The sequence below is a fragment of the Rhipicephalus sanguineus genome, chromosome 1 (assembly GCF_013339695.2).
Source record: "Rhipicephalus sanguineus isolate Rsan-2018 chromosome 1, BIME_Rsan_1.4, whole genome shotgun sequence".
Taxonomy (NCBI): domain Eukaryota; kingdom Metazoa; phylum Arthropoda; class Arachnida; order Ixodida; family Ixodidae; genus Rhipicephalus; species Rhipicephalus sanguineus.
Genome location: NC_051176.1, coordinates 293052975 through 293077062, shown reverse-complemented (window position 1 = coordinate 293077062; position 24088 = coordinate 293052975). Strand labels below are relative to the sequence as shown.

At 44.1% G+C, this 24088-nt stretch overlaps 1 protein-coding gene across 1 annotated transcript in view; it reads left to right on the top strand.

Moving 5' to 3' along the window:
- The window catches only part of LOC119383231 (bromodomain-containing protein 8), an 81898-nt gene that overhangs the window by 51822 nt on the left and 5988 nt on the right, over nucleotides 1-24088 (top strand). Inside the window, exons 9-13 of the mRNA XM_049413082.1 lie at nucleotides 1446-1806; nucleotides 11476-11556; nucleotides 11630-11698; nucleotides 11782-11959; nucleotides 20906-21007. Coding sequence (XP_049269039.1) covers nucleotides 1446-1806; nucleotides 11476-11556; nucleotides 11630-11698; nucleotides 11782-11959; nucleotides 20906-21007 — 791 coding nt within the window. The remainder of the gene's footprint in view (nucleotides 1-1445; nucleotides 1807-11475; nucleotides 11557-11629; nucleotides 11699-11781; nucleotides 11960-20905; nucleotides 21008-24088) is intronic.

Below are 24088 nucleotides of genomic sequence, written 5' to 3'. Positions count from 1 at the left end.
AGTCTGCTTTTGGGCTGTACGCCTCCGCTGTCTTGACTTGAGCATATGAACGGAGCCGCTACCCTCGGTTGGCGAACCCGACAGATATGCAGCAGGCTTGACCACGGCATGTAGTAATTGTTTAATACATCATCGCTTCTGTATCACGGATGAAAATGTCACCAAGATAGCCCATCACCTTTGAATGAGTAACTAACCCGGCAAATTCGTTTATGTGCAAGGATTTACCGTAACGATTATGGACTTGGTCGTAATTTTATTCCGCGCATTTTCATATCGTACCTACGAGTGTCTTGCTAGGCTAGGGGGGTCGTTCTTGCATTAGTTAACAAATTAAAATGTATACGTATGACCTAGACTCCAGCAACGTCAATGACATTTCGCGATTCAGTCACATTCGTGGCGTGCGTTAAGATACCTGATGTTTTGATCCAAAAAACGGCAGGAAGTGGAAGATGGAAGCTTGCGATGAAAAAAAATCTGTAGAGGGGATGGTTGCTCGAGCCGACGCTTCCACAAGTGGACTTGTCTTCTTCAAGGCTGAAACTGATTTTCAGTTCCAGCCTTGAAAATTAGTTCCAGCCTTGAAGAAGACAAGTCCACTTGTTGAAACGTCTGCTTGAGCGCCCACCCCCTGTTCACGGATTTTTTCATCTAATGTTTTGATGAGGTTCTCAAACGTCAACATAATTTTTATTTGTTCATTTGAATGTCCTTCTTGGAACCACTAAAACTTCCTTTTGTTGCGGCCGCTCGGCTGCCCCTTGTAAATGCGCGGGAGGCGCCCAGACGTGCGGTGCTCGGAGGCAACTTTGCAGCTGCTGTGCCAGTTGTCATGTGATCACTGTGGTGAGCTTCGGGCTGGGCGGAGCCTATGCGCTACAACTTTGCTACAGGTGCCTAAATATGTCGACGGCGCCTACTGCTGTTTACAAACATGGAGTAGGTCTATACCATTAATACAGTTTTGTAGTGAAGTAGTGTTGAATGCCACGCTCCAAGGTTTTGGGCAGGTAGATGCGTGTGAGCAGTGTAAATTGAGTGTCATGATGTCCATAGCTCTTTTTTTTATATTTTGGAGGTTTATAACTGGCTCTAAATTTATAAGTTGTGTGCAACCTCACGTAACTATGCAGTAGGATAATTGGTTGCATATTATGTTGACATGATAGATTTAAATGATACACGTTAAAAAAGCAAAGGGCCAGGGCACCAAGTACATATGTGGAGCCTTCAATATTATGGTGCTGATGTGAGAACCTCCATCATTTTCCTTGACAAACCCAGAACTAGAGATGATGAACATATATATATTGGTATATAGTTAATTTATACTCTGCTACTACCACACGTTTCCTGATACATTCTTTTGGGAAAACAGATGTTTATTGACTAAATGTCGCATATAAAGACCACTGATGAAATGTCTTGGTTATGTCTTGCAGAAGAGGATGTGCCGGAAGATCCTCAGCCTACAGCAGATGAGGAGGATGATGATGCAGAAGAATCTAAAGATGCCTGGGCCCCTGGAACAGTCAGCTCACCATCACCAGCAGGGGAGACCATGTCAAACTTGGATGAGGCGCAGAGTGAAGACATGGATGATGATAAGCTGAAGGATGACAAGTCTTCCATAGATGATGCAAAGACGCCAGAGACACCCAGTGGCACTGAGCCAGACATGAAGGATGATGGCTCACAGCATATGGAGTCAGGCACTGAAGATGGCACTGGAGATTTGAGTAAACACTTGCTTGGCTCTGTTGGGGATTCTGTTCCAAACAGCCCAGCATCTGTGCTGCAGGGGTGAGCATTATTTTTATTACAGGTACAGTAGAATCTTGGTAGAAAGAAATTGCTTAAACGGAACAGAAACTTTTTCCACACCTTCATTTGGAATCTGATTAGTCAGGCTACTGTGCACCCACTAAACAGCAGCACTGGCAACCTTCTCTCCATGTATCTGCACTGCCTATAAGAAGTGATACGATTACCTTGCCAATCAGTGAATTTGCTGTTCTTGTCATCGCCGTCAATAAGGCTCCCATGCGGGAGCCGAAATGTCCTTTAGATGAAAATATTTTTTCTCTTGGCACCATGTGTATTTTTATTAATGTATTGTTCCCTGGCCAGGTGAAATCCCATTCAATTCTTGATTTCAGGGCATTACTATGTATTCATTGTTGAAACGTCTGCTTGAGCGCCCACCCCCTGTTCACGGATTCAGGGCATTACTATGTATTCATTGTTGAAACGTCTGCTTGAGCGCCCACCCCCTGTTCACGGATTTTTTCATCTAATGTTTTGATGAGGTTCTCAAACGTCAACATAATTTTTATTTGTTCATTTGAATGTCCTTCTTGGAACCACTAAAACTTCCTTTTGTTGCGGCCGCTCGGCTGCCCCTTGTAAGCGGAATGCACAGGAATGCATCTGTCATAGTATGATCAGAGACATGTCCGCTCGATTGCCCCTCTTTGGTGCAGCCCGCCGAGTGCTCCTCTCCGCCTGTGAGGGCAGTAGTTCCCATTCAACTCGACATGTTGGCTATGGCGCTCGCTCTCGGCAATGTCCGTGCGGCCAGTTTCATGTGTGCAGGCAGTTTCATGTGGTTCTGCTCTGTGTTTTGTCATGCTTCACTTGAGATGCTCTCATGAACAGGCTGCAGTTACTTTAGCTGGAATAGAGGCAGATGACTGGCTGTGACATCTTAGCGCGAGGTATAAAACGACGAACACAGTAAAGAAGACGAAAACGAGCGTTACTCACAACTGTTTATTAGCAGGAAGGGTCCCACATATATATCCTTTTGTCACGCAAGCGCATAAAGGAATAAAGTAACACGTGTAAATCAGAGGCAGTTGCACATAAATTCAAGCTTGAGGTCCAGCAAAGCGATAGACGGTCCGCTTATAATTCGGCTTGCTTTGCTGGACACATAACTTGAATTTATGTGCAACTGTCTCTGATGCACATGCGTTACTTTATTCCTGTATGCGCATGCGTGACAAAAGGATATATATGTGGAACCCTTCCCTTCTGATAAACAGTTGCAACGCTTTTCTTCGTCGTCTTCCTTTTTTTTTGTTGCGACATAGACTTGCCCTTAAGGCATATGTTGTGTGTATATGTGTACACACAACATATGCCTTGGATGTGCGCTGTTAGACCAGTGTTGTATATAAAGTGAAGCAGTGTCTAATATACTTGTGGTGATTTGTCTAAGCCAGTTATGCATAACCAACTAGCCACACAATGAATTCTTTTAGAGGTAGATGGTTCTTCATACATGCACTCAATTAGGTGCACGTGGCAAGTTTAAGCTGTCCGACTGCGGCAAATAGGAACCACATGATCCTCGTCTTGCTCTCGCTTGTACGGCAACTCAACATTGTATTAATAATATTATTTATTATTAATAATATTATTATTATTAATAATGCATATTTTATTTATAAAGGTACTGAACGCATTTATTTCCATGTCGTGACTTATTTATTTTCGTGACATACATTTCGGGATAACATTATGAATTATCAGTAATGACTCTTCGTAAATAGTTGCAGATGCGCATGATTTATTACTCAAATGTACATAGTTGCAAGATTTCACAAGTGGAGGACATTGTGAAAGAGTGGTTTCCGAGAAAGTCTGAGTATATTTTCTAGCGAGCTGTTAGATCTCCAGCCTAGTTGCCCAAGAGTGGCCTTGGCAGCTTCTTGGTAAAAAGCTTGGACTTTTAAACCTAACAGCAGTCCAAAAAGAAAACAAAATGGCATTGCATGCTTACCGCAAGACGGCAGGATACGACTGTCACAAAATAGGGAGGATTAGGGGGATTACACCTTCGCGCGAGGCAGTGCAAGCAGGTGCAAGGGTGATTACGAAGTATAGATGAATGGATGGATGCTTTGAGCGTCCCCTTTATAACGGGCCGCCGACATGTGCGTTACCAGGCTGGACAAAAAGAAAAAGAAAAAAACACCTTTTTTTTTTTTAAGTTGGCCTAATCCCTTGTCTACTTCGATTAGAGTGGCCTCGGCAGCTTCTTGACTACCTCACTGATATGCAGCGCCCTCACCTCCCGCCGTGGCCAGTCAGTCAACTTCCCCTTTCACGCGCGCTCTTTTGTTCGGGAGATGAATCGGCAGGCCGCACCGAAGGTGGGAGATCGAGCAGCTGTGACAGAGACATCTAATAAGTGTACTGGCTGGCCTTCGGAGCTTTCTTGGATGTGGGTGTAGCAGTTTGAGCTCTTGAGAGCAGTAAAAAGGCATGCTATGCTCTTCTAGATTTTTCAGACAATTTTGCGGTCCCTACAAAGTCTGAAAATTTATACTTGGAGTGTAGCATAGAGTTTCGTACAATAATACCTAGAGGGGAATCTGGCACTAGTGTCTACGCGGACTCCTTGAGCGGCGCTTCAACCACCATGGGAATGATGGGAACAGGGTGTCTACCGACCGGGAAAACCGGGAATTCTCAGGAATTTTGAGTAGTCTGGAAATTCTCAGGGAAAACTCAGGGAAACTGTGCTCCCATCAGGGAAAATCCAAAGTAACTTTATTGATAGGCGACGAAAGTCGCGGTAGCGCTTGCTCGATATTTTGTGAATGCATTTTTCAAATCAAACGGCCGCGGCTATGGGGAAGTGGCGCACCTCGATGCCGTCATAGCCTTCAGAGCGGTGCGTACTTTGCGTACTTTGTACCAGCGCGCAGTGGTCGCGTGCGCCGCGGTATCTTTAGTGGGGATCAGCAGACGGCTCATACCTTTGTAGGTGTTGTGCTCTAATTGCAAAACTTCCGTTGAAGCCATAGCAGTGGCAGAACCCAGTGGGGGGGGGGGGGTAGCGGCAATCCCCCCCCCCCCAAGCCAGCCCCTGCCCCCTCCCTTCAGTGCCTGTTGTCCACCTCCTTTGTAAGGCTGCTTGTCGAGTTTGCCCCCTTTGTCAGGTTGCTTTGCCTGCCACTGTCCAAAAGGGGTAAAGAGAATCTTGTCCCTGCTCTCTACGTCACATTGCTCTACCCTTCCCTGATTCCCTATGCACATTTCCAACGAAGGCTTCTTAGGTACCGCCATAATCCCCTCTGGGCTGTTGTAAATATGCGTGACCCGCCAAAATGCACTGCTGGGGATTGGCTTCAGCCGTTGTACCCCCCCCCCCCCCATTATGTACCTGAATCCGCCCCTGAGCCATAGATGAGGCACTTCTTTTAGTGCAGCGGCTGCGTTTCCTGAAGGAGCGAGCTGCTAGTCTATATATATTCATATAAAATTCCTCTTTTTTGCTTTTTGCTATCGGATTTACTATTTTGCTCTCGCGGTGAAACTGACTTTTTTTCTAACGTGGGATGGTTTGCGATGTGTGCATTCGTGGAGAGCAAATGGTTCGGTTGGGCAACATGATAGCAAAAGCGTTGCATTGCTCTGGGCAACGCGCTAGGATTTGACAACAACCTGCAGCAGCAGAACAAGCGCAATTCCACAGTGCATTAAACCCGCATTTGTTTCGTCTTTATATGTGACACTCTGGCAAGGCATCTAACTGTGATTGCTGCATCTCAGGCTCAACAAAATTGTTTTTTTTTTTTCATGCAAAAAATAAAAAAAAAAGTTTTTTTCATGTTGCCATATTAGTCGAGCATTCTTGTGGCATTTTCAGTTTAAGATTAATCCTTCAGTAACTATGCCTTGCATGTAAGGCCGAATTTCAGTTTAACGAAGTTTCGATATAACGAAGTGAGTTGCCGCTTTTACCAACTTCGCTCTATTGAGGTTTATCTGTTCTATATGTACTTTTGGCCTGGTGTGCGACCGATGGCGGCGCTGCGAACGGCGCCTGTATGACGTCAGAGCGGGGATTTGCGCGCTTTCGTCTGCTACGTAGGCTCAGCGCCGTGTTGAAACCACCGTTGTGGAAAATCTCAACAAAAAAGCAGTTCAATTGGTTATCTTGCGTATGGTGGCTACTGACGCTGTTCGAACAACCGTTAGTCTGCTTTTAACGTTCATTTAGAACTACAGCTCTTTGTTTCTTAGAACTGCGGCCGCTTGTCTCCGCGGCGAGTGCTGCGCAATGGGGAAGTACTGCTCTGTGCCTCAGTGTACTTCGTCCGCTCGCGAAAAGAGGCGTTAGCTTTCACAACTACCCTTAGGACCCAAAGTTGAAGAAGTGGATTGTCAAGCTCAGAATGGGAAAGCGCCCCACAGCCTTCATCGACAGTGTGCAGCAAACACTTCGCGGACAGTGACTTCTGCTACCCATCGTACGCGCCACTCTTAGGTAAGCTTGTGACCGCGTTTAAGCGCCTCGCCAATACTTAAGCGGTTTATTGCACGCAGGCTGTAAGCATAGGCGACTTACACCAGGTGCGATGCCTTCCCACAACTTGCCGCGAAGGCCCCTATAGACAAGGAGCCGACGACGCGACGTCCGAATCGCCTCGCAGGAAAGCGCGCCTCGTGAGCTCAGCTGAGCGGCGCAGGATATCTGAGACTACCGCTGCATTTGGATGGTGTACATACGCATTTTACTTATGAAGGCAAGCGTGCGCTTAGCGGCCTGCCTATCATATATTGATAAGCGAAACCTGTTGCCGCTGTTTAGTGCACATTATCTAAAAGTATTCACCTGAGGCAGTGCAGACACTTCTTTAAAAGCGGAGCTCTTTAAGCTTTTCTTTAGGCTGCGTGGCGTGAAACTCGACCCAGCTTGCCTTTGCCACGTTAATCTCTGTGGCCCTATGCGTGGCATAATCAGCGATTAACTATTTGTCATATTCTAATGTATACCTATGCGACGGCCCTGTGCGGTGTTAATATGAACTATGATGTAATATCGTTCTCACTGAACCAACATTATGGGACAAACTGCGATCATGGGCATCGACGGGGGGGGGGGGGGGGGGGGGGTTGCAACCAGTCATGGGCACGTTACCAGTAAAAAGTAACAGTGTTACAGTTACAGTTACCTAAGCCAAAAAAGTAACTCTGTTACAGTTACAGAGTTTCCGAAAGTAACTTGTTACAGTTACAGTTACTGTGCAAAAGTAACGTCGTTACTTTTCCGTTACTGTATAAAATAATAGATCACAAATCAAATTATAGAATTTATTTAATAAGGGTTGCACGTCGTAAAACCCTAGACGAAGGAAACATAAAAGGGGACCCAACACCAGCAATTGCTTTGAACGCCTCTTACTTGAAGTGGAAAACGTGGTTGATGTACTGGAACGACGGCAGTATATCCTAAGACGTTTATTAACTATACCCAGAAGCGCATGCGAAGAGCAGCGGGGAGTGCATCACGAGTGGTTACGACGTCCATTGTGTCTGTTCCATATGTTTAAGGTGTGTCAGACTGTTCGGAGAGCTTCCAGTCCGCTGGGCATACGAACCGTTTTTAAGTCCCGTTATTATACCTTGGAACATGACAACGTGTGTTCACGAAATCACCTGCGGATGATCATGGCGGTATCTAAAAGTGCGATGCGGGGATCGGCGAAACGGGCAGGAAATGATCAACGAGACCTAAAGAACTCAAGCGGAATGTCGCTAAAGCAACCCATGCAACGCGTCAAGACCGAGCTTGTTGAGCACTGCTGGATTACAGGTCATAGCTTTGACCTAAACAATGCGACGACGCTGTTTGTGAAGGATGGTGGGGGAAAAGCAACTCCTGGAATCGTGGTTCATTCGCCGCGGCTTGCAAAAACAGCCGCGGACCCCCACTGGACATTTACAAGGACATGTATGACTAGTGGACTGGTTGACCTCGGCTCATTTTTTTTTCCTTTTTAGGATGCCACCTGCATTGGGGGTGAAACGTCTGTCATTTTGTTAATAATTGTTGCACTAAGTCGGAATAAACATTTTACAACCAGTTACAAAGAAGTTTTAAAATATCGCTTCGTTAGTTCACGGAATTTCTGGCCTTAGCCGTTTCGCGTTCTGCTGTTTTCTAGCCACCTGTCAAACACGATTAGCTCGGAGCCTCAGACGAGGGACTATAAACATGGCATCCTAATGCTCCTCCACACTTACACCAAGAACATAGCTAGATGCTCAAGTGACGAAAAGGATATATATGCTGAAAAAAAAAAAACGGACGCGAACTTAGCAGGCTGTTCAGTTGAACCACGATTGATTTACATGTTGCGTTAATGACAGACCTCCAACCTCGGTCTTCTGCAGGGAAAATAATACGCTTAGTCACCTGAGGGGAGCCCTATTCTGGAATGTTGAGGGGTGGAGAGGATATATGGTAAAGAAGAAAGTTCGAAAAAGTGTTGCTGTTGGATAATTTTTCATAAAGACAGAAGTAACTGTAACGGTATTTTCCGTTACAGTTACTGCGAAAAAAGTAACAGTGTTACAGTTACAAGTTCCTCTAACTTAAAAGTAACTAGTTACAGTTACAAGTTACTGAAAAAAGTAACTAGTTACAGTTACAAGTTACTGAAAAAAGTAACTAGTTACCGGTAACGCGTTACTAGTAACTAGTTACTGCCCAAGACTGGTTGCAACAAGGCGGCACTTGCGCACTTGTTTGCAGGACGAGAGCTGCGACTGTGATGCAATCAACGTTGATGTCCTCGACCGTGCATTCAACAACGTGGCCTGCGTCGTACACCGCCTCGCCCTCGATGAGGCACCGCGACCTTTCACAAGCTTTATGTACATACTTGTAGATGCTGGAGACCGGCACGCTTATTGAAATATCGGAAGAAACACCCAAACTAATTAGTATCGTACGGCGGAAACAAGATAACGAGCGAGAACACTCACACATAGTTTCACTTTTACCAGCAATGCGGTCGGTGGCATTGGCGCACTCGTCGGCCATCCGGGGATTTCTTGGCCCTGTCGATTGGGCCGCAACTAAAACACGTTCAAGAATACACTCGAAAACATTCGTTGCAGGCGTTAGTTGACAGTCGCGAGGCTGTTCGTTCCACAAAGTTCCCGCCTGAAGCAGACGCAGCGCGGTTGAAAGCGGAGTCGCCGAGTCCCCGCTCTGGCGTCACACGCGAGAAGGCGCCACTCCAAGATCTCGAGGCCAATTCAAATGGGATTAAGTCGTTTTCATTTTCTAACATGCGTATTAGAGAGTGACATCACTGAGCGATATGGTCTCTACCCATCATGACATAAAACAAAGTTCTGTTTCACTCAGGGAATTTTAGCGGAAACACTCAGGGAAAACCTGGAAAACTCAGGGAATTTAGAAATGTCAACTTGGTAGACACCCTGGGGAAGTACAGGCTTCGGATTTGCTTCGGATGGATTAGGTTCTTGAGATTCGCGACGCTTGTTTGCAGAGTGTAAAACAAAGCGATGTGAAATTATTTCCAATTAAAACTTGCTTCATTCTTTTGTATGTAAAACTTATTGCAAAAAGTTTGTGTGACCATGAGATGGAAGTGAAACCTGGACAAATTCAGCCGCCAGGGTATGCATTGTTCTGCAATTGTGTTCCATATTTGGCATCACAAAATAATGAATTATTTTCTTTACAACACCTAAAACAAACACGCTTGTCTTTCCCTCTACAGTACGCATTATCTATTTATGGAAATAACAGTACCGTATTGAGTGAGAAATACTTAACGTATCGTCTGCTGCGATGCCAGATGCATCTGTCAAAGTACCTGCCCCCCAACGAATCTCTCGTTCTGTTGTGAAGTGAAGTAAGAGGAGCGTGGCGGAGCGTCTACTTAGCTTCGCCGTCGTTTTGCAGTCGATCTGAAAGACTTTTGACAAGTAGTGCTTATCACAAAATGTTAACTATGCAATTTCCTGCACTGGCATGGGACGCTACATCTATGCGCAGCGGTGAGTGCACGACTCTTTGATAAAACTGTCAAATACAACCTGTAAAGCTGCAATGGGGCAGCAAACCAAGAAACCTAGCTGTCTTCAGCTTCTCTGAGCAACAAAGGCACTGCTTGAGTGCTTTGCAACGCACCCCACTGCCCACGCCTCGCAAAGAACGAAACTGAAACTGTAGAAAAAGATCCGTGGACAGTTCGCTAGCTAACGCTATCCAATCCGAAGCCTGTACTTCCCATCATTCCCATGGTGGTTGAACGATCGCAGCGCCAGTTTCCTCTCTAGGTTATTGTATGAAACTCTATGGACTGTAGCATGGCTTTTCATTTTGTGTGGTTGTTCCATATAGGCATACCTCGCAAAAGCTGCCCAAGTGCAGATGGCATGTGTAAATTTTGTTCTAAAAGTGAACTGTAGATTATTTTGCTCAAATGAGAAAAATATTAAAGGGAAGCTGAAGTGGTTTTAGAATCCGGTAAAACTTAGTGATTAACAAGGACCGACATTGTTGTCGATAATATTGTAATTTGTTCCGTGGTTGCTGTGGTAGGAGCTTTGCAATTTGCGCAAGAAAAGCTTGTTTGCTCCGCCCACGTGAGCGCGCCGAAAGTGTGACCGTGGAAATGAACTAGCTGGAGCAGCGTCATATTCGGTTCTGTTGGCGGAGCCATGCTGCACGCTGATGGAAGGCTCCTGCCAATCACTGATCCGAACTGACTGCGAGAGCGCTGCGTATGTACCGGAGGCTAAAGTAAGTATAGAGACGCTGAAAGTTCTGCAGCTGGATAAGAACATCTGCCATAACAACTAACAGCCGAGTGCAACGTGAACAAGAGTCTCTCGTATCTTCAGCTGTGGCCTCCAAGACTAGCTCCGACTGCACGCCGTTGCCGGAGCTAATCGTGGAGGCCACGCTTCAACAGTGTTGCTGTTTCAGATGACGCGGCGTACCGAAGATGATGTCACCGTGTTCGCTCAGCATCTCAAAAAGCCCTACGGCCGCGGCCGCTGTTTCTTGTCAAGAAAATGCTATTTGCGTTCACTTTTAAAAACTCTCATCATTTTCCAAATTCAGCAGGGATCAAACTGTGATTACACACTCCAAAGTCTTTTTTTTTTTTTTTTTTAAGAGCTTCAGCTTCCCTTTAAAAGAAAGCACTGTAAGAATAGTTTTATGGACTCCAGGGCTATAATGCATGAAACTACATTTTGGTGAAAAACAGAAAGTGGAACAGTGCTCCATTTTTCCCATGTTGGGAGCATATATTTGAAAACTGGTGCCATCCTTAGAATTTGGTCGAAGTGGACTTTCCTTCCAAACTCTCTGACTACCACTTTTTAAATGCATCACATGCTGGGAAGTGATTAGTTCAAAAATTCATTAGTAAACTTTTGTTTATAATTATTTGTTGTGATTTATTGTGCAGATAATGTATGCCTCTCCGAGCAATCCAGTTTAAGGGTTAGAGTTGTGACATGTACGACAAGCAACTAAAAAACTTCACTTAAGCTTAAAGAAGCACTTGGTATAATTTGCACATTGGGTGTTGAAAGCAGTGTTGTGTGACTGAGCTGGAGTGTCTCTGGAAATTTTTTTTAGTTTGAAGTGGGACACGCGATTAATGTGCTACTGTGTTGCAGTGAGGATTCGGAGGTTGTTCGAGACTACAAGGTGTGGAAGAAATCTATTATGCTGGTCTGGAGAGCGGCAGCGAACCACAAGTATGTGTATGCCAATACATGTGGGGCCCTTTGAGTGGACGTATTCATGTTCTCTGTGCATTTTTGCTTCCAGATTTGCAAATGTGTTCTTACACCCAGTCACAGATGAAATGGCCCCGGGTTACCATAGCATTGTCTACAGGTTAAAAGAATTTCTTTCACCTTTATGCTAATTCTTATTGCAGTCTTTCCCTGTTCGACATTATTTCCTTGTTTTTCGTGTAGACCAATGGATTTGCTGACAATCAAGAAAAATATAGAAAGCGGCTACATCAAGACCACCTTGGAATTCCAGCGTGACATGATGCTTATGTTTCAAAATGCCATCATGTACAACAGTTCTGACCACGATGTCTTTCACATGGCCATTGAAATGCAGAAGGAGGTCATGGGACACATACAGGTCAGTGTCCATTCCTGTGTTGATGTTTACATGCCCTCCAAACTTTGGTCAAGATGACAGAGAAGTGCAAATGCAGAAAGTAGTTTACCTTATAGTCAGATGCAACTTAAGAAGTCCGGAGAAGCCCCACCAACATGACCGATCAAGGCAGCCGATGCCCTCCGTGACTAAAGAAATAGTCCCTCTCATGCTCATGGCAATGTTCTCTGAAGGCAGGGGCACCTGACATCCGGCTCATGACGTCAGTCTGGAATGTGCGTCCATTGGTGCAGGCTTGTGTACATCCACCTTTGAGAAGGAAATTCCGACGACTTCTAAAGTTGTATCCGACTATAGTTGATTATTTATTTCAAAAAGAGTACAGTAAAACCTCGTTAATTCAAAGTTAGGGGGATCATAAAAATCAGTGTGGTTCCACTCAACATGAAAGCTGTAGGAAGTGTGGAGCTGTGATTCGCCTGCCCTTTGGCGATGGTGGCGTTCACGGGCAAGTTCCAAACGTGCAGCCTGCTCAGCGTCTACGGTGGGAAAGGAAACCTTCGTTTGTGATGCAGTGGTGCCCTCTCCCCACCTTATTTCCCTCCTCACCCTCACTCCCTTTTCCATCCCTTTTATACTATACATGGCTATGCTATGCTTTCCCTTCTCCCTTCCTCATGTCCCTCCATCCTCACTTTCCTTTCCCACCACCTTGCTATACTATACTGTGCATGACTGTTTTACCCTCCCCTCCTTTCCCTCCTCCTCACCCTCACTTCCGTTATTCACCCCCTTGCTATACTCTACTATACATGGCTGTGCTACGGTTTACGCTTTCCCCTCCTTCTTTAACTCTTCCTTACTGCCCTTTCGTACCCCCTTGCTGTACTAAACTATCCATGGCTATGCTATGCTAGGAGCTACTTAGCACTTAGCGTTACGCCAAGCTACTATGTGAGACGACAACAGCCCGGGCCTCTAAAGTGCACTTAAAAGTGTTGAAACTAAGCAGGTTTTAGAATTAATTGACGTGCATGTGCGTGGAGTGCGCACGCATGTGCACACACACGCACACATAGAGGTGTGTCCAGGCAAATCAGTTTGTTTTAGAAATACTACAGGGGGGGGGGGGGAGGTTCTTAGACATGGTGTTTGATTATTTAAGTTAGGATGGTTAAAACTTCAGTGATTATATATATACAACTCAGTTTTTATGTACACCAGCCTATTAAGTTTTAAACTAGTTGTTATTCATGAAAACATAATTTGATCACATTTTTATTAAACTGGCTGAACAGATTTTGTTGAATTAATTATTTATTTTAGTAAATAAATGTCATTGGATTCAGCAGATATCAAGCAGAGCAACAAAGGTCAATTCTGTGGTTTTAGCTTCCCTAGAACGAAAGTTGTGAAGCTCAGAAAAGTTTTTCAGAGGATTGTTAGGTCAGGAAAAAATGAAATTGAGAAAATAGCAAAAAACAAAATGAAGTGCATTTAGGGAGCGCTGCAGAAATAAAGAGTGCCAAAAAATAAAAAGCGTGGTTCTTTTGAATGAAATAAAAATGACTACGTATTGATTGTAGAGCGGCAGCAGCACAGCGCTGTTTCTTGCACATGCACTGGTAAAAATTCAGCTCTTTGGATGGGATATAAGATGCTGTTACAGCTTAATAATAATCTAGGATGTATGAGAATTGTCGAGGTTTGCACCAGTAGTGGTGGAATTTGAAAAAAAAACCATTAAAAACTGAAGTTTCTTTTTTCTAATACAGTCAACGTCCGATTTTTCAGGCTCCCTAGGGAGCGAAGTCGTCCCAAAAAATCGGGCAGTCCGAAAAAAACTAATTCATACTTTTTTATTCCACTCAAGCTGTCAAATCGCCACAGCTATGTCCGAAACAGGTTCGATGCCTGCCAGTACACTTATCAGGCATTTTGGTGCGCACCCAGGCTCTCGTGAACACATTCGGTACCTGTTGGAAACCCCGCTTAACTACGTGCCAACCACTAATAGCAAATTTGCATCTTGTGATGAGCGCCCCCAATGCAAGCAAAGCGCGAAAAAAATTACGGCCCTCTCTCATAGAGCATTTAGAAACAATAATGCGTAATATAAAGGCTGTGGTGGAAGAGCGAACGAATCGTTGAGCTTTCCCTGATGTGATACTGCAAGAAAATCTCTACTGATACACTGCATCTGCTGCTGCATGAAGCCGATCGTTCCTAGTTGTGTCCAGCACGTCGCCAACTAAAGTTGCACCGTCACTGCTGGGGTGCTTGCTGTATTGTATGCATGCGTTTGTTGTGAAAGCGTTCGTTATGCTTACTCCATTCCTGACTGCACACGGGCGTGGATGGCAATCTACTTTCGTTCGCGTGAAGGCAACGCCTCTGTGCGGTGCACTTAGCGGCCTCGCACAAAGAGGCAGCATGAACAGTGGCCCGGCACATTTGTGTTATCGCCTATTAAGTGCATGCAGTACGCAATACAACTGCACTAATCCACATGCACTACCGAGCAGTTAGCTGGAGATACTTATCATAAGGGTTGTCAGCGATTAAGCCGTAATGGTGTGTTTGCCGCCTGCTGCCATCGCGCCACCGTGCAATTCCGGTGCTTATCCATAAAGAAATTGCCGCACTGCAACATGACAGTGGTCCCTTCAGATTTTCAGTACCTTCACTCCATCACACCTTGGCATTGCGGCAAAGCTGTCCTTCGGACTCTTCTACAGCCGCAAACGGATCTACTCGCGAAAGTGCTGGCTTGAACCTGTGTGATGATAGACGAGGCGGAGGTGGGGGTTTCAATTAGTGCCGTTTGGGACCTGAAGTTCGGGCTGAAAGTCCAAAAAATCGGACGCCAAAGAGTTTCAGCATTCGAAATTTCGGACTTTCTTATACATTGACATCTATGGGAATTGTGACGGTGGCGCAAAAGCGTCCGAATTTTCAAGCATGTCCGAAAAATCTGCAGTTTACTCTATTTAGTCTCAAAAACTCACTTCCCCTCTTATCTGTCAAACTTGGTATTACTGAAAGTAATCAGAGATGCTTGTATGCCATGTTCAGTAGTTTGTGACACCAAGGGTAATGTTTTCCATATGGCCAGCTACCGTATTTACTGATGTCATGATTGCACCCCGAACTTATTGTCTCGGCAAGCGGCAATGTCAGTGATAACGCCACGTGTTAGCCATTTTACGAAGTGGCCACAGCGCCCCATGTTTTGACATCGATTTGTGCTGTTTTGCCATGGAACATTATGGAAGTTACACATCTGCCGTTAAAGGATCTTTAGTATGCACTTATGCATGGCAACTGCCCTTCTGGCAGGCACGAACAGGACACTGTCCTGCACAGTTTCTATAAGAATGACATTATATGCACCGTATCTCGAAACAAGGCATAGACCGCAAGAACCTGTGGTTGCCTGGAGAGGCGCATAAATGAGCATATGCACATTGTTTACGGAAAAGCCATGCAATGTCTGCATCACTGTACGTAGTGCACTGGTTGACAACACAGGGCTTTACTTTTCTGCCGACGCAGTATGGCATTGCACAATGTGTTCCTCTTTCAATCTGGTGTAATCATCGGCTTGTCTTATCCTTGCGATAAATGCCTCGTCCCTACTACCTCATGAACAAATAAAGGGGTTGCGTTTTTGTTTATGTGTGCAATTTTGGTTCTGAACTTTTTGAAGTGAGCTTCGATTCGCCACTGTTGACAATCACGAAGTGAACCAAGAAATAAACTGCACATCAACGAAGTTCGCCAGTGGCATCAGCGGAGAAGTTGCCATAGCAACAGCCAGTTGGAGGTCATCATACATCACGAATTTTGTCATACCGGCCTTTATTGTTATCATTTTCTTTTTCCTGTTTTCTTATGTGGCCATCGTATTCAATAATGGTGGGAAAAGAAAAGCAACACTTTGAGCTTTCGAATAATACCAAGATGGCAGTGATCGGCGGTGGGAAAGATGAGACGAGTGGCGACGGGGGCATGTTGGTGCTACTTGATTGATGGTGGCTAGCGTCTGTAAGGACGAGGATGCAAGAAAGGCACTCTGGCCACGCAGGCACTACTAACAACATTGACGCTCTGAACAGAAGTACCTTCAGGAAAACACTTTCACATGAAACACACAAAGATTATGTCACGGCGCACAATGCAACAAAAACTACACAGGCCAGCGTGGCGCACGTTCACACTGTAGGCGTGTAGAAACAATGGTCGCTTTTCAGGGTATGCTGATGGTGCACGTTAGTGGAGTTGGGGTGAAAGCACAGGACCTGCCCATGTGTGACATATGACCGCTGTATTGCAGTGAAGCATGTCGGGCACTTATTTCGGCAGTCTGGTGTATCATGCAGTGGTTTTTGCACTGGCAGCAACGGGTCTGGGATGCTTCACCTATCATTAGCATCGCTATGTGGCACTACCTCGCAGCTCTAAAGGGTCACTGTTTCACCGGGTTTCCGGTGAAGTCGGGACCCAGTATTGCCACATGACATCCAGAATCATCATTTATTGAGCAAGTGCGGGCTACCACTTCAAATTATCTAGTCAAAGTCACATTAGAATATACAGGACCACAGTAATTCCTCTAATCATGTGGGATTTCGAATGAACTGAGTTCGAGTTATCGAGGTTTTACTCTACTTTAAAGGTAATATTTATTGCGATGCCTTTAATAGTTGTGAAACAGTGGTGTTAGAAAGTAATCACTCTAGTGGCTTGGCAGATTGTGTACTCTTGTGCTGCAAAATGAGCATGCTATTAGTGCTGTTTTATATTCCTCTGGCCCTTATTTAAGACCAAGCATGAAGCACTGGCACTGTTCATGTTTATCTTCCGTCTTGTTACATGTCACACCACTTGTACTAATTTTGCAGCACAAAATTCAGGTCTCTCAAACGAGGTGCATATGTTGCATAAAAGATGTGCTGGTTACTGTCTTATGGCCTATTCACACTGCGGAACATGTTTCCCAACAGCTGACCAACATGTTTCCCGACGTGTTGGTCAACACGTTGGTCAACATCTCTGTTGCCAACAGCAACGATGTTGTTTGGTGTGACAACTTTCGGCAACAAAAGGCAAGCGACAAAGTGTTGGCGACAGCATGTGTAGCCGCATTTTTGTGCCCGTTTTTTTTTTTAAGTTTTATTTTCATTTATTATTACCATTACTATTTTTGTTTTAACATGCACATGTCGCAGCGCATGCTATGAAGCTTTATCTAGCTTCATCCCATTTATTTTCTTTGTGAAACGCTTGAACTCGGTGCGTCCCCCAAGGCTGCACTACTTTTTCCTTGCAATTTACAAGTTTCACTGGGTAGCCCACGGCACGCTTCAGCAAGGGACAAGCAGCTTGTCATGTTGCTTCTCTACAGAAGCTTCGACTACCACAAAGGATAACTGAATTCTGTCAGTACATGACATGGTGTTGTCCTTCCTTGCTTTTGTCGTGCAGTGCATTGCTGTGGTGGGAGCCTCTTGTACCTCTCGCTGACAAAACTATCTTAGCCAAGAGTACAGACATTTAGGCTGGTTCGTTTGATACTGTTGTAACCATAACGCTTAAGTGACGCAAACAAGAGACGCATTAAACAATGCACCACATAGTCCCTGTTGTTTTTCTCGTCTGCATCGCTTGAGGGCTATGGTTACAGTGGTAACTTTACCAAATGGTGGAGATTGGGTGTGTTGGCACATGTTCTTTGAGGTTTTCAGCGCAGGGTGAACATGGCGACAAAATAAGCCTGCTTGTCTGTGTTTTGTCCTCTCATTGTTTTGGTTCACTGTGTGCTGCAAATAGTGAAGACTACCTGTGTCACAATGGCTTTTAGACATTACCATCTGTCTTCATTAAGGAGTACTTCTCTTGCATATTCATGGCTGCATATTTCACTGGCAAGTGTAACCAAGATTAGGCATGCTCCAATTTACGATGTAGCCATATCTAAAGAGATATTTTGTTATAGAAAACTGGTGGCACAAGTAATATAATAGACAAAGCTTATTCTAGCCATTGTTGCTTGGCAAGTATAAAGGGATGTGGAGGAAAGATAGGGACTATTAGACAGCAAAAAGAGTGCTTTTCTTTACTAATGCTGCCATGTTTCCAACAAGTTTTTCAGTTGGCCAACGATTCATCTGCAGCGGGCTTTCCAACACTTGTTAGTCATTTATTGTAACAGGGTTGTTGACACCACGTTTCTCGTGTGATTGCGGATAGTGTTGGCCAACTTGTTGCCCAGTGTGAATAGGCCCTTAGCGAGGGGGTTCCCAGACAGAGTTCTGTGAAGACCATTGGTTTCAAATATTTAATGTTCTTGTTAGCACCAAGTCAGTATGTGTGCCCCTCTTTTTTTTTTCCTTCCTTGCTTTAACATAGCTAGTTGCTGGTGACGGCAAGCATAATGTGTGGGATGCAAAGTGAGAAACCATAAACATTTACATTTTTACTCTTTTTCTAATACATTGTGCTCACTGTCGCCAAAAACCACCATTTCAGACATATAGTATTTGGCTCACTTACCCAACCCTCAGTAATGATAGGTATACTGTTTGCTGTCTTTTTTCTTCTAAAATGTTTGCAGCCGTTTTTCAAATTGGGTGCACTTGTTTTTGAGCGGCCATATACTGTACTTCTTTGGTTATTGCTTTGTTTTTCTTTTTTGGTCTTTGTCTCCTTCAGTTTTTTTCCTTCTCTCTTTCTCTTTTTCGTGTCTATTAGCCCCGAGAACGAACTCTGGCGTCGCTGCAGTCGTGGCGATGTGACGTCACGGCAAGGACGCGTGTGCTCCACCGCCGACGCTTGCCTTTTTTTTTTGCGCCGGCCGTGTCCCCGCTCTTTCGCAATGCGATGGCGTTTGCTCCTCAGTTCCGCAATGCAAATCTCGCATGGTAGAAGGTGTAAGTGTTCATTACTATTCAAAGTTAACTAAGCTGTAGAAAGTTTGGATAATAAAGCTTACAAATGGGCAAACTACTGTGTAACCGGAAGCTTCACTGTGACAACGTGATGCAGAACTGCAAAACATTCGTTGTTTTCACCGCGTTTTCCAAGTAACCAATGCTAAGAAAACATTTCTGCTGAATGGTTCTTACTTTATAACAGCTTGGTTTAGACTCCGCAGTTGAAACATGTCTCCCGAAGTATTACAAATGAAATTATGACATTTTTATTTGACTAACTGACTAACTACTTCGCAGTTTATCATGCAATTTCCGTCCGCCTCTGCAAATAATCAAGGCAATTTCACAAAATTGCACTTTCTGCTGCAGGAGACTTTAGATATCTAAATTTTGTCTGTCACAAAAAAAACCCAATTAGTTGAACAATTCAACAAAGTAATCATGCCAGTCACATAGGACTTTAGGAGGTACGGAGATACAGTAAAAGCTCGTTAATTCGGATTTCACGGGACCGTAAAAAATGTTCAAATTAACCAAATTCCGAATTATTGAAAGTATCAAGAAAACAATAAACTGTCTGTTACATTAATACACTTTCATTTTCTTGATGAATACATTAATCCTGTACTTATTTTTTATAAGAGCAGTGTAAAAGCCGCAGTTTTCGTCGTCCTATTACTTCGTTCTCAATGCAACAAACGCCACTTTCGTTGCACATATGCGGCGCTTCATTCTTCCAAATTAACTGGGTTGCGGCAAAATGTGACTGAATTAACCAGAGTTTGATACCATTAAAAAAATGCATATGCTGGCCGGGACCAGGGATCATGTCCGAATTATCTGATTTTCCAAATTAACGAGGGTCAAATTCACGAGTTTTACTGTATTGGTACTTGCTGCAAGTACACATTTCTTCTCAACAGTCGTCAGCAATTATGCAGTCGTATCGTACTTTGCATGAACAGCTGCTCTGATTGACCGCCATATATCAAATGGTAATCTTAACTTCATGTGTAACACTAGTAGCAAAACAAACGCCTGAAAGTAAAAGTGAGCATTCTGAACTGCAACAGCGCACTCAACGACGTAGCCCGCATAGAAAACATTATTCACCTCAGTGAGGCACAGACCCCTCTCACATGCCTTGTCCACATGGTGGTTGATGCTGCTCAGGGGTATTGAACTGCAAGCAAAATTAATTTATGAGTCGGTTATCTAAACTGCAGCACAGGTCTGACAGCACAGTTGCTACAATGCTGCATGAAGCGACAAGCTGACAACAAGAAGGTTCAGCAATTAACGTCAATTTTTTTTTTTGTAGTAAACAGTAGCACTAAAACTAGTGTGCGAAACATGAAACTAAACCACAAAGTAAGTGAACGAGTATACAAGAAAAACTGACACTACAGCTGGGGCGGTATTCTCGAGCGCTTTAGGGATATTTTGCGAGACACAATATTAGATGTGTTTTCGTGACTGTGCGTGGATAGCAGGCTTGGCACACCGCTAGAAAGGATGTCTGGAGGTACAAAGATGCGGCTGATGCAAAATAAAACTTTCAGAGGAGAAACCATCATATCTCCTAAAGGAATCGCCCGAGAACAATGCAACCTTATGACCGCTTTCGAAATATGTACGGCGGAGCATGGGCATGGTTGAGGATAGTACACATAGATAAATAGTTTTTTTTTTACCTCAAAAAACATCGCTGCTCTTTTCATCATTCCTCTGAATCTTGAGACAAGCAAAAAGTGAACACAAGAACTCAAGCGGTGTATGAAGCGAGTGCGTTCGTTATCTAGGCGAGCCATGGCGAACGTTGAAAGAGTCCGTGCCGTGACGTCATTGAGGCCTCCCACTAGGCGGCGCTACCCCAACTTCTCGGGGCTAATATGGAAGCACAAGAACAAAGTGGTTTCTTGGCACTTTTTGAAAACCACTTGGATTCTCCAAAGGCAAAGACCTTGGGAACCCCTCTTTTAGTGCTAAGCAAGCAGAGTGCTGCCTTATGTCTTATGTCTTTTACTGTCAGGATTTTCTGGCAACCCAGTTGATGGTGAAGACAACAGAGACCAAAAGCCTGCGTGGCCGTGACGGACGAGAAAAGAAAGTGGAATTTGGCAAGGATGACAAGGTGAGCGGGCCATCACATGCGGCACTGCTGATGGGCGCTGCACAGTCATGACATGGCCGCTCTGCGTGGAGGCTCCTCGGTGCTGAATTGAGCAATTGCCTCTCATTCATTAATGGTGAACCCTCATTAGTATGACCGCATTGGTTGCCTGGAGAGACAAATAGAGTTATTAGGCATGCAGGATATATCCGACTTTTTTAGACAAGGGCAATTTGCCTAATTCACATTTTACATGGTTGCTGCACACTTCAGCATGGTTGGTGGTTCAAATGCAAAATCAGATTCAACAGCATATAATTTCTAGAAGCTGCTGGTCACTACAGCAGCTTCTAGCAAATCGAAACAAGCTTAGTGGAGTTCCAACGTTTGTTGAAATAGCATATCCTGACATGATATATTTACCATGAAAGCACACCCATAGGCACTTAAATCGATTAGTGCTTCACTAGTTTCTGTAACCTGTAAGACCAAAGCTGTGCTGTGGCCATGCCTTGGACTGTATTCTCCTTTCACTTTGGCATGACCTGGCCTTCAGTTAAACACCTCATTGGAACAAATGACATTTTTCTACTGGCTTGATGATTTACCTGCCAGTGAAGCTGATATCTGATGTCACCGAAAGCGACTGAAACAGCCCGTGGTGCCATTAGTACCTTTGTCACGTGGCAAATCTTGTCATACTGAAGTAGTGATATTCACTACAGATATAAATTGCGTAGTAGCCTAAGAAGTGGAAAGGACAGTAGCAGAAATAACTAGAGGAAACAAGGTTGTTTCGTTCGAAGCACGTTTGAGAGAGCTGCAGTACAAGGGGTGGGGTGCTTAAAAAAAAGCTTTAAGCCTCCCTCCCGCCGATCCCCTTTGCTGATCAGCAATATATGCAGACACATAAATACACCCTTCGCCCCTTCACACACACATACCTACAAGCAACCCATGTGAGTTGGCTCCCCCACCCCTCCTTGAACAAGGGGAAACTTCATGAGTGAATGACATTGGGCCAGTTGGTGTTGCATTATACGAAGTGAAAAACAATGTTTAACAATATGTACCAATATGACTTGTTAAATGGAACCTTTAGGGACCAAGAAAATGTATCAAACCAAGAATTGGAAGAAATCTTGTCTGGTCGGGATGTAATGGCATGGTAGAAATAATGGTCGGCGTTCAGTGTTTTTTATTTCTACCACCAAGAAAATGTGTTTCCTTTATAAGGAGTTCAGTTTACTGAGAGATGAACATGAGTGCAGAATTCAAGTACGAAACCAATCATATTAGAAGCAGTTGTTCCATTTAAGCAGCAGTTCTGTTCTAAGAGATTTCCGTTTACTGAAAGGCTACTGTATATAGAAAACCAACGTATGCACAGAACAAAGTCACATTAACCTGAGCAAAAAGCACAAAAGGAAAACAAAAGTCTTCTCAACCATGAAAACCGTCAGTTCAAAGGTAAACGTGGAAGATTAAATCTAAGGAACCGATTCTTTGTGCTTTGTGTGTAATGCTTATCTGTTTCTTTCGCGCTGTACCCAAGAAAACTCCAATTTCCACTTTTTCTTTCACTGCATACAGCTTAAAACTAGGTGTCAGCCACTGCAATGCTACTTCTTGCAGACAAGCTGACAAGTTCTTTGCACTTCTTTCAAGTTTAACAAAGCAGCAGATAAGCACTACACACCAAATGCAAATAATATGTGGTCCATTAGGGTATTTCGGACGACTTGCCGTTTTTGCGGACCATATTCTGCTGCGACGCGCCTTTTTTCAAAAATTGTCACATGAGCTTCCGGTCTGACATAACCAGTCTGATGGATTTCCTGCGCGCCCGGTGCGCTCAGTTTCGGTATCGCCTCATTTGGAGTCTTGAATTTCGGTGATTATTCTCTCAAACTACATGCATTTCTTGCGATTTTTTAAAAATGGGCACGTGATAAATTGTCAGGTCCTAATCAATAAAAGAACGGCCGTAAAGTTAATAATTAATTAAAATGTTAATTGAAGATTCTTTGTTAATTACTCATTTGAATGCAACTTTAGGTGTGGAAAAGTTTTTCTGCCTCGGCGTAGAGTTCGTTTGCGAACATGACAGGGGCCTCACTATCGTAGCATCTTTAATATAAATCTGTACTGTAAAAAAAAAAAAACACCCTGTATAAGGAATCACATTAACCCTCTTCCAGTTACTAGGTTCCTTCCAGGATTGCGGTGTCTTTCATAAGAAATTCAGAAAGGGTTTTGCAAGGTCACCTAAGAGTGGGATGGGGAAAACCTTTCTTGTCTGTGTTGTTAAGTGATGTTTTTAACTTCGTACAATGAAACTTCAAGCATTGACATGAAATGTAATCTTTTTTTCCCTCTGTGTACATACCTCATGTGGCATGCTGCTGAGCTGGCTGTTGTCGGAGCATTACAAAAAAGAAGAGAAATATACAGTGTCTTAATAATAATTTGGTCATTGTTCTGCTATGAAAATGTTGGATAGCTTTAGTGACTTGTACCTGCAACATTGTCACGATTCATTTCCTCCAACTTTGTATTGTAAAATGAATTATCTTAGAACATAAAGCATATCAATAAATATTGCTAGAGATATGCTCTACATATTTTAGAGCAAAGAAAGTATATTAAAGCTACAATGCTCCTTTATTAAAGGAGCACTGACACAAAGATTTTGTGTCTTGTTTTTTTCTGTTGCAATAAGTAGCTAACAACCAATTTATCACAGCTGGAAAGCTCATTTGCTCGGGTGCGTGACGGTTAATTATTTGGAGAAGGTTTCATAGCACTCAGTCGCAGTTTCGGTTTCAGAGAGCGCCGAGTGAGGCGGGACCCGCAGTGGTTTTCGTGTAAACATAGCTGGCTACGTGAGCATACAAAACCGCGGGTACATGAGTTGACAACTCTTTTCAACGAAGGCTTCCTGGAGGCTGCTAAAATCCCTTCTGAGGCATAAATATGCCTGACCCCCAAAAATGCACGGCCGAGGCAAGGACATCCAGCCTTGTACTCCCGTGCAAGTCTGCCCCCTCTTTCCGTTGAAAAGGTCTGCTATAAAAAAAGGGAGAGTGCGCTCACAAGGAT